The sequence below is a fragment of the Trichoplax adhaerens genome, genomic scaffold, assembly GCF_000150275.1.
Source record: "Trichoplax adhaerens TRIADscaffold_5 genomic scaffold, whole genome shotgun sequence".
In the NCBI taxonomy this organism is placed as follows: domain Eukaryota; kingdom Metazoa; phylum Placozoa; class Uniplacotomia; order Trichoplacea; family Trichoplacidae; genus Trichoplax; species Trichoplax adhaerens.
This window is the reverse complement of record NW_002060947.1, coordinates 2761738-2772701: the sequence shown is the minus strand read 5'-3', so window position 1 is coordinate 2772701 and position 10964 is coordinate 2761738. Positions and strand designations below refer to the sequence as shown.

Genomic DNA, 10964 nt, shown 5'->3' with positions numbered 1-10964 from the left:
GGAACGTAGATATCTCGACATACGTATACTATATTTTAGACTTTAGAATAAATAATCTAGTATTACTACACAGCACACATTCCCTACTTTCTTTATATAATAATGACAAAGCTATTGGAATGGTTAACTGTGAGTGCAGTGCTCTCACTTATATGGGCAGCTCTGGTCACGGATTCATTGTCATTTCAAGTGTCTGATCAAATTAAAGATGTCTTAATGCCAGTGAGTATAGCTACACTCGTTTAATGTTATTTCTAGCGATCCTATTCAATGGTATAATACTGTAATATTTGTAAAGTTCTTAAGCATTCATTGAGTATTTTGTAGCTTAAATTAACCTCCAGTGCTGACTGATGCCATGTGCACAGAAAGTTTTTATTGTGGCATTGTACGATACTACTCTACTCTCACTTTCAGCATCAGAGTTTCTCTAACTTCTTCTGTGACACGGACTACTACTGTAGAAGAAAACCTATTTTCTTCTAGTACTGTAGTCCATGTCTGCGATTTGGTTTAATTAATTATTAATCAAACTGAAATAGATTACAATACTGCAATCACTCACATACATTTCACCTTACACTACAATTAATAATGATAATGTAACTGCCGCGAATGATAGAATACGAGTAAGTGAGTAGTCACTATGCTTAACCCTTTGTGAATGGCAATAGTATATAGTATGGAGATACTTCAGTTTTCTATCTGTGATGTTTGTAGCTACAAGTGGGATATCATTTTAAGATCAGGCTACAACTATAATAAAAAATATCATATTACTATCTTTAGACTAACCGTATGACTAATGCTTACTTTACGTTGATCTTTTAAATCTGTAGCTGCCTATTTACCTATTGATTGTCTTCGCTGTAAGTATGCTGTAGATATTCTCGTACGTACGGTATGTACGAATATTTGTTATTGCTAGTAGTTTATGTATGCATACAATACATTGAGTGTAAGAGATTGTGGAACGCGTAAGGCCTTCAAAGTCATATTTATCAAATATCAACGCTTATTTTGCCGAATTTTTTTAATTTAGTGCAATAAATTAATAATAATATACCCTCGATGAATTTATCTTTAGAGTTCGATCAGTAAATTAATTATACTTATTATTAATCTTTCGATCTACTTTCCAAGTGCTATTCTTTAGCTTCTGTCGGCTATGGCGTAATGACTTTTAATGATTGTATTGAAGCCCATAATTCCCTGAAAATGGTAAGAGACTTACGATAAAAGCTGCATTAATGACTCAGTGTGTCAAGTCTGGAACGGGCTGAATAGACAGTTCTAACTCATATTATTGTAAGCTCTTCAGCATTAGAGCATTGAGTCAACGTTGTTGATATTACGTTACGAATTTTGATCTTGATCGTCTAGTGACTACAGGCAAATGCAATACTGTACCTTACGCTAAACAATAACGAAAGAGCCCACAAGCTGATATACATATATTCTCTATTAATATTTTAGCGATTTAGTTTTGGTAATGATTTTCACTACTTTTTACTCTCTAAAATTCCTGTTAATAAAAACTATCTCACGCCATTACCTTGTATCAGACCACTGCATTATAGTACTATGTACTGTACAGTATATATAATTTTATTACTTCACTTTCTAAATTTTTCAATTATTTCAAATATAAAGTCATTAGCATCTCTTTATAGGATTAATACTTCCAATTTGATATTTGGAGTGCAATGACAGTAAAAATCATTACTACAGTTTATCCTACAAATCGTAAAATTTCGGTTCTTTGTGTCATTTATTCTTAGGAAGTTTCCGAAGCAATAGATGACCTAAAGAAAAAAGGCCTGACTATGTAATAATATGAATAAATAAAATGACGATGATTTTTAAATATTTTGTAGGTATTGCTAATGTGTGAGATTGATTAATTAATTGATAAAAGTGCAAAGTACAAAAGAATCATAAATAGCCGTTTTCCAATAGTAATAAACATATAGCACTGCATACGATAGGTCGTAGAGAAATTGAGAACACCAAAGATTACTTTGTACTTGTGGGACTTCAGATCAAAACCTTCATTATTTCAGTAATAAACGTTTTCCCACTTTTCATAGCCATGGCGACATTTAAAATCAGAAATTACCTATGCACGATACTTTATTTCACCCCTATGTAAATTACTTTTAAAATCCAGCAAGTACAATTGTTACAACCCTATATCTTAATGCGTGTATCTAACTTACACAAAGTGCAGTACATGTATCTCAGAATTATTTATCTTAGTACCTTTGCAAATTTAGAGTTGTAATCTAATATGCGAGACTTGAATATGGCATGCATAATTACAGCACTGTATAACACTTGCGGCAAGGTGCTGGAGTCTTATCACTCATTCAATTAAAACCAAGAAGTAATGAGATAATTACGAGCTCCTAAACTAAAATTAATTAATGAAAAAGAAGCGTCTCATTTTAACGAGGAAACATGCGAAACTGATAAAATTGTGCTCTCAATGCAAGACCATGACCATGATCACTGATACGTGAACTGATGAATTTCTACTACTGTATATCATATCATCCATCACTCAGTCATGGACTACTAGATGCTAGAATACTCGACTTACTAAGATACAGTATTTACGGCAAGTTGGGTTGGGTTTAAGCAAGTAATATATTAGTCAGCTGTAGTCAGGCTTTGGTGGCAAGTATATCATTTGCATCAGCGGGTTAGGTCAGTGTGGGTTTGTTTTCTGTCATCGTTTGCAGAGCTCCGATGTACAGTACATTATACTGCATACAGTACAGTAGTAAAGTAAAAGTACTGTACAGTACAGTATACTGTACTTTACACTAGGGACCCTTACAGAATGTACAGTATGATTTCTTGATTTTCATCACAGGACGCTACTACAGTACAGTACACTGATGCTGATGCTGAGATTAGCATCAGCATTTGAATAAGACTACAGTACTGGATGCAACCAGAGATCAGATTACTGTACTGTATTATACTGTATTATGTAGTGTAACTTACTTGTCTGTAAGCACTGTACAGTACAATACAGTACAGTACTACACAGTGAATATACTGTAAAGTACAGTGCAACGCCTATTGTGCGTACTGTAACAGTACAGATTCCAACGAAGTTTACTGTAAAGTACAGTACAGTACAGTTATACAGTACTGCGCTTACATACAGTACAGTAGAGTACAGTACAGTGAGTGTACTGTACTGTACAGTACAAAAATTATTTCTACAGTACTGTACACTGCGCCATAAACGCAGCGTCGATAAGTTCGCCATATAAAGCTCTGCAAAATAATATTAAACATTAATTAATTGTGACTGTTCGAAGGTTATTTGTTCAATCTTCATGCAAGGTAAGTTACGTAAGATATAAAATTACTGCAACTACTTGCATAGTTATCAGGAAGCGACTGTGTCAACCTACTGTAAACTAACATTACTATACAGTACATGTACATCTTTCGCTGGTTGATATTTTTATATTTTATTTCTTTTATTTACGTAGATACGCGTATCTCGCTCTACACAGTTGTTATTCCATTTAGCTCAGTTTATTATATAATTAGTTATGGTTATTAATATATTATGTATTGGCAGGCCAGAAGTCTCCACAATAAGTATAGTATATCTCAGTTATGTTACATTTAGCACTTCTGGTCACAGATTTTAAGCATTTATGAACGATTTCGTCGTTATTCAATAATAATTAAACTTCTGAAAGAGTACTTCGATATTGCTAGCACCTTACCATACGAACGTTTCGATTTAGCGGTTTAGAAGTAGTTGTTATATGAGTACTGTAGGCTTACTAGATATAGTGTTTTCCGTTTAACAACTCTACGTCACGCCAAATAGTCATATCGAATAATAACCTGCCATATTTACTTCAGTACAGTAAATAAAATACAGTAAGTATATTACGAAATCATGAATAGTGACCCAATCACATGTAACACTCTATTGATTCCAAATGCAAAATGTCCGCCTCGTTATAGATTTTGAATATCCGTACCCGCTATATGGTACAGCATGTAGAGAATGCTAACGTGAGCGCAAGTTAAACAGACTATCCTAAATTCAGACGACCTAAAATGCAGTCCCACACTATTGTCACTCATAACTACTATCGACGTACTCTCTCTTTTATGATAACATCGTCTCCAAACGTTAATGACTCTGTAATAGGAAATACGGGTATCTACCACGATTAATAGTAGAAACTAAAAGCGAAATGTACTGCATCCTTTATCTACTATCAATCTAATCGTTTCATTTTCTAGTATTAATGCACACACATACATAGGTACATAGATTGATAGATATTCTTAAAACTGTGTATGTTAATTTTAATTTAATTAAGAACTTTAATTAACTGTAAGTTTATCAAAGCGAATACCACTGTCAATGGCGCTATCAATTACACAACATTTACGATAATTCTCATACAGTACTGTACAGTATGATATAAAGTATACTGTTCTAGTGCTACACACATAAAATTATAAGAATAATATTACTTCAATCTGCATTCATCATAATCTCAACTTGATTCAGCAAAACTCTGAAGTAATTTTTCTCTTTGAGCACTCTCAACATAGACCTTTACGAAAATTTTATTAGGGAAATTAATTAACGACATACACTATAACTTACGCAACTGTTTGCTATATACTGTACTGTAGAACTCGGTTTTATTTATTTACTCCATTAGTATATCTCTACTCCAAGTATAATTTTGATTAAACGATTGCTCTGCTAAACCACGTAACATGGTTGACGATATCGACCTGCTTTGATTTCATGCTTCATTGATGTAATACAATTTCAAGAATATTCTCAATCAGAGTGACTTGCGTGAGTAGTTTTTAAATCTATTCTTTGTATATTTAACAAACAAATTTTGTACATAAACACTGGGTGAATAAACGTACTGTATAGATAGAAGGCAAAATAATGCCCCACTTCCTGCTTACCACAGTAACGTCGTACTCTGCTAAGGAATATTGTACAATTCCGCACAATAATATCAATGTCGTCAGTGTTAAATTATGATATGCGCTTATGAATACGTATAGTATTTTTTGGATAATTTCTTTGGCCAGGCCAGTTCTAATTAATTATTTGCTGTAAATACTTGATCATAATGACTTTTCATAAAGCACTTCAATCACTGCAGTTACAATATCACAATATCCTTTACAGAATAATCGGCCGAAGTTTTAGAGAAATTAAACGGACGTTATGTAAAATGATTAGAAATTTCTTTAGATATATACTTTAATGGCGTCTTATTCCTAATATTTCCCTTCAGTCCCCTGCACATTGTTTGGAGAGATTTATAACCTCTTTACTGATTAAACAATAGGCACTTTAGAAATATCATCCGCTATACACCAGGGCCGAAAGATAAAGTTATGAGGGATGGCAGATGATGGAATACTGGATGATCCTAATTATGTAGAAACAGACGATGGAATATTGGATGACCCCAATTATATTAATGATGACGGAATCCTCGATGACCCTGATTATCAAATTCAAACGTCACTGAACGATGCCGAAGTTATCGATAACTCTGAATATGATCATTTTACAGAAGCTGAAAAGGAAGAACTTGGTATCATAGATGATCAAGGCATTCTAGACGATCCAGACTACGTTCAAAGCATCAACACGGATTCTGATACTCATCTTATCAATCACCATGATAGTAATATGACGGAAGATGATAAAAGGCAGTTTAATAAAACAGAAAATAATATTATTGGTAATGCAATTACCACTAATATTAGTGATCATGATTATCCAATTGTTATTAATACCGACCAAGTTGGCCAACTTTCGGATAGTATTTCATGCAGCACAGAAATCATAGATACTTCAAATACTTCTATCAGCTATGACAGTCATTCTTATCAAAGTAATCAAACTAAAGAGATTGCTGAGCTAGGAATTATAGATGATGATTACGAAATTGCCAGTCCAAATGATGAAAATACTACTTCATCAAAACCAGATATTTTTGTCCAAGACCTGAACTATAGTAACAATGACGATTTGGATGCTGCCCCTGAAGCCAATAAAAATTTCGCAACTGTGACCAGTATCGAATGCAATTCACGTAGTGAAGATTTAAGTTCACATAAGAAGCCAAATGTTGATAGTAACGACAGCAAAAGTGTTAATCAGGTAAGCTTTCGTCCTAAGATCATAACTAGAAGAATGAGTAAAGAGGATAAAGCTAACACGGAAGGAATTAGGAAGAATACCCGAAATAGCACAAGAAAAGCCGGTGATGTCAAGGGCTGTAATATTTCTTTAACGGTTAATGATTCAAAGTTGGATAAATCATTAAATAGAATAAGATCCGAAACAATAGTTATTGATAAGAGACACAATCCGAATGTAAGCAATGACAGCAAATACGACGAAACAACTCTATCAGCTGAAAATTCTTTGCCGTCAAATACGACCAAACCCAAAAGACAAAGAAGTCACAGCGATGTAGGTGAAAATATTAATGAAGTTCTTGAAGATAGTATAGAAGAAAAGAGGAGAGAACGACGTAATACTTTAAGTAGATCGAATAATATTTCGCCCCCAAGAAGCTTAAAGTTACAGAAAAGATCACTTTTGCCTAGCAAGTTACCAGCAATGAAATCACCAACCGCGACAAGTCCGCCTTTTAATAGTAAACCTTCCATCAAAAAATCTTCTAGTGCTGTTGCTTTGCATAATGATAAAAATTCGCAGCAAAAACAATCTGCTACATCTACTTCACCAATAACTTCAGCAGCATCTCCACGTGATCGTCTGAAGCATGCCGCAAGTGCATCGCAACTACCTTCACGAGTCATTAAGACGCGAGTTGACACTAGCGATAAGAAACTAACTCCAACTAGCAATCAAAATCACGAGGAAAGTACTAATAAAGAAAATAAAAATATCAAAGCGAAAAATTTATCATCGCGCCATAGTGCTCAGGGACTTACCACTGGTAATAAAGTAAGCCCTCGTATTAGTAACACAAGTAAGTCCCTTAGCAATTCTAGTCTACTTGGTGAAAAATCAAAACGCCCTGCTAGTGCTAGTAGCTTAACGTTAGGGCGATTTAGTAGGAGTACGACCAATCTTAGCATTAAAAGTAATGCAAGTAAAGAAAGAGAAGACCTAGAAAAAGAGTTATTAAAGGCTAAAGCACAAGTAACAGACGCAAAAATGGAAGCGTCACAAGCAATTGAGGAAGCTCATTTCCTAGCTGCTAAAGCGGTCGAAGAAATTAAGTTGGAAACAGATAACCAGATTAAACAAGCCAAACAACAGGCTGAGCAAGATTTACTTCAATTGAAATTCGACGCTGACAAAGAAATATTTCAATTAACTCATCTATACAAAGATCAAAAAAGAAGTAGTCAAACTTGGCAGAAAGTTGCACATAAAAAGAATATAGCTAATGAAGCATTGGCCATCGTCATTCAAGTTTTACAGAATAAGGTAATCCCTTATAAGGATGAAAGTACATTCCTGCTCTAAAATGTAATCTGTTCTCAAATTGACCTTTTGAAAATAACCTGTATTCAACATAAAATTCAAACGTATCTGTAACAACCGGATATACTTCATTACGATATGGATATAAAGAATTTAGAAAACAGTGTGTGACATTTTCATTGCCGTATAGACCTTTATTTGCATATAATGCTGTAGGTTCAAAAATAGAATACTATGTATGGTAATAACAATACTGTAGTGTTAACTATACTTGATGGAGACGAAGGCAAGATGATTGAGAGTAGATAGTGTTTATTTACAGTTAGAGTTGGGAGACGACACAGGCATAGATTAGCCTCATGGCAGGGAGATGAAGAAACGAGAGCAATACAATCTACAGTACGTGTACTTGTACGTTTAATTAATTTTATTTGGCCAGAGTCTACAGTAATCTTAAGAATGAGCTTTGTACCAATAAGTATTGTAGATCTACTGTAATGTTGCTACTGCAAGTTCAACGAATCAACAGTAAGTGATCAGTTAGATCATGTAACATTGTCAGGATAAAATTGAATATACGTGTACCTAGGCTGCTCTGTAGCAAGTAAGAACAGCATAATCCTTTCGTCTAAAGGTAAATTTATGTTGTACTAAGGGGATTAAATTAAATTTGACTAATAAACGGAACATTAGAAGAAGTCATACTCAAGTTTTTCGCATCCAATGTATAAAAATAGAAATTAGATCATGACATAATAGTGATATACTGTATAATCTACGGTTTTTACAACCTAGTTTGTAGACTCCTACATCATAGGATATACGTGGGCGTATTATTGAGCAACATTTTAATTGTAGCAACAGGTTGAGTGCATATAAAGACAATACGCAAACCTGAATGAATTATATATTTCTTCCTTACATAGATTGATGCCCTGGAAAGAAAAGTTTATATAGAAATTAAGGATGGGGAAGAACACTTATCTGAAATTGATAGATTGAAATTAAGACAACAGGAACAAATTAAACGTTTGAAAGAAAGTAGAATGATAATGTTGAAGGATGTTAACGTTCAACATGCTAAGAAAATGGCATCCCTAGAAGCTAAGCATCAAATCTCAATGTCAGGTAAATCTGATAAATCTGATAGTAAATGCAATATAAGAAACTTATTTCTCAACCCTAAATGCTAATCATATTCTGTTGCAATACGCAGAACTAAAAAGAGCTCACAGTAAGGAAATCGTAAGAATGGAATGTAAAACTAATAAATTGCAGAAAGAACACGAAGAACAAATTCAACATATCCAGAATGAAAACAAAGAGTCACGATCAATTCTAGAGGTACAATAATATCAAACTTTATAATAATTCTGATCTGTTTCCACGTAAGACAAATGCGACGTCTAATGTGGCTTACTGTTACACTTTCAATATACATTACTCGTAAATTTTACTATTGTGGCGGTGTGTTTTTGAATATCATGACGTAACGCATCATCTGAGAAAATTACTAAATTTGTAGGATGAAAGCTTCAACCTTTGTAACGAAATTGCGACGCTGAAGGATAGAGTGCACGAGCTAGAATGTACCTCTAGTATTGATCACGACCAACGAGTTCAGGTAAGCCGAAATTTAGTCAAATTTAAAGTTTCTTTTGATAATTTATTAGAACGGACACATACTGTAGTATTTACGTTTCTGACCAATGTCGGCGTAGTAAATAAATAAATTGCTCAAACCTTTTAAAACACTTCCAGTTCGAAAAAGCTAGAAGTCTTTGGTTAAGCTATGCTTTACTAATTTATTAACGAAATCTTTATGACTTATAATCTGAAAAGTCTCGATACTTACTGTAGTAATATCACAACCTATAGGATGCTGTAGAAAAATGTGAAAACATGCCGAAAGAATTAGAGAGCTTAAAAGCTGTTTTAGAGTTAAAATTCCAAGAAATAAATCGACTTAAAACTGAAAAGCAAGAAATCGCTAGTCAGGTAAATTTAAATTAATTGACTTGAGTGGACGCTTCCCTTTGCTGATGCACCCTTAAAATGAATCATTCTAAATATATGCCATCATATAGACTTGAGTATTGTTTATTTATAATTGTTTCTTATTTATAATTATGAAGCAGCATTACAGTATTCAATAAGCCAGCAATACACTTCTACTGAATTTAAATTTATTTTATAGTGGTAATAATCACATAGTAGAGTATCATATTTCTATTCAGAGACTTCATCCGACAATGCATTAATTCTGCTCTTATTGTTTTAATGTAATCATGTACTCGTATACTAATGACAGACAGAGCAGAATAATAATATATAGTTGCCATGATATCTTAAGTATTACGAATATTAGGAATATCTGTTATGTCATTATAACAATGACGCTCTTTTTAATGCCTTCTCTTGCTAGTCTGACTTCTACCCTTATCATGTAATTGTTTAAACTAGGACTCTAGTAAATCTAACAATAATTCTTTTACTAAGAGTTAGTATCAGTTAGTAGGTTACATTACTCATTTAGTGATCGTACTAACCTAGAAAGACGTAATAAGGATATCCTATACTAATTAAAAGACAATCTTACTATGATTTTGAGGACTTAATCCGTTGATAACGCACTTCTTATCAATTTATATAAACATACAGCTGTTATTGAACAATCAAACGAAAAAGTATATAAAAAATTTGGAGCTACGAAATGAGGAACTGGAAGCGATAGTCAATGCAAAAATACGAACAGAGAAGTAAGCCTCCATCCTCTATTGTAAATCAACTTCTTATAAGCCCCATAGTATGATTCATAAATAAAAAATTGTTCTTAGCGTGTATTATTTACTAATGAAAGAGCGAAAATAATGTTCTCGTATCTATACTTTAACTTGTATGTGGAGCATGTACAGGCGTCTACGCCTAATAGATACTTTAAATGGTTGTTATTCTCTTCAATTATATCTATACTCTAACTGTAAATTAATATTAGATGTAAAATGTATATTTTTGGTACCCCATTTTTTGACTGTGCGTTATGTTATTAACACCATCAATAGCCAAATCAACTTAAAATATATCCCACTTTAATAAATATTTCTTCTTTGCATCAAGGAAAAATCTCTCAGCTATAACTATCTTACAAGAAGAACTGAACACCTTGAAGCGAGAAAGAAATCAGCTTCGTTTGGAAATCGAGCAATTACGATGGAAAACTAAATCGGCTTGAATAGTTGTATTTCTAAACAAATTAATACTAAAAATCGTTTAATTATCTATTTTATCACTACATAAACTAGACAAGTGACTTGACAAATTCTTAGAATGTGCTACTTTAGTATAGTTCCATTTCAATATTCGTGGTAACCAAACGAATCAATGTATATGACACCCTATGTAATGCTGATATTCAGTCATTGCCTTGCAAAATGTATTCCCTTTTCTAGCAAGCTGTGACATCTCA

At 33.3% G+C, this 10964-nt stretch overlaps 2 protein-coding genes across 2 annotated transcripts; both read left to right on the top strand.

Moving 5' to 3' along the window:
- Positions 1 to 102: 102 nt before the first annotated feature.
- Positions 103 to 1832, top strand: TRIADDRAFT_56424 (uncharacterized protein; the record flags this gene model as incomplete). Its single annotated transcript, XM_002112822.1, has 5 exons — positions 103 to 222; positions 543 to 633; positions 840 to 901; positions 1144 to 1221; positions 1782 to 1832. 5 exons carry the CDS (start codon positions 103 to 105, stop codon positions 1830 to 1832), a joined length of 402 nt encoding a protein of 133 aa, XP_002112858.1.
- Positions 1833 to 5428: 3596 nt separating this feature from the next.
- TRIADDRAFT_56423 (uncharacterized protein) lies at positions 5429 to 10730 on the top strand (the record flags this gene model as incomplete). Its single annotated transcript, XM_002112821.1, has 7 exons — positions 5429 to 7501; positions 8425 to 8626; positions 8715 to 8842; positions 9024 to 9122; positions 9377 to 9496; positions 10160 to 10257; positions 10616 to 10730. 7 exons carry the CDS (start codon positions 5429 to 5431, stop codon positions 10728 to 10730), a joined length of 2835 nt encoding a protein of 944 aa, XP_002112857.1.
- Between the last annotated feature and the right edge of the window lie 234 nt (positions 10731 to 10964).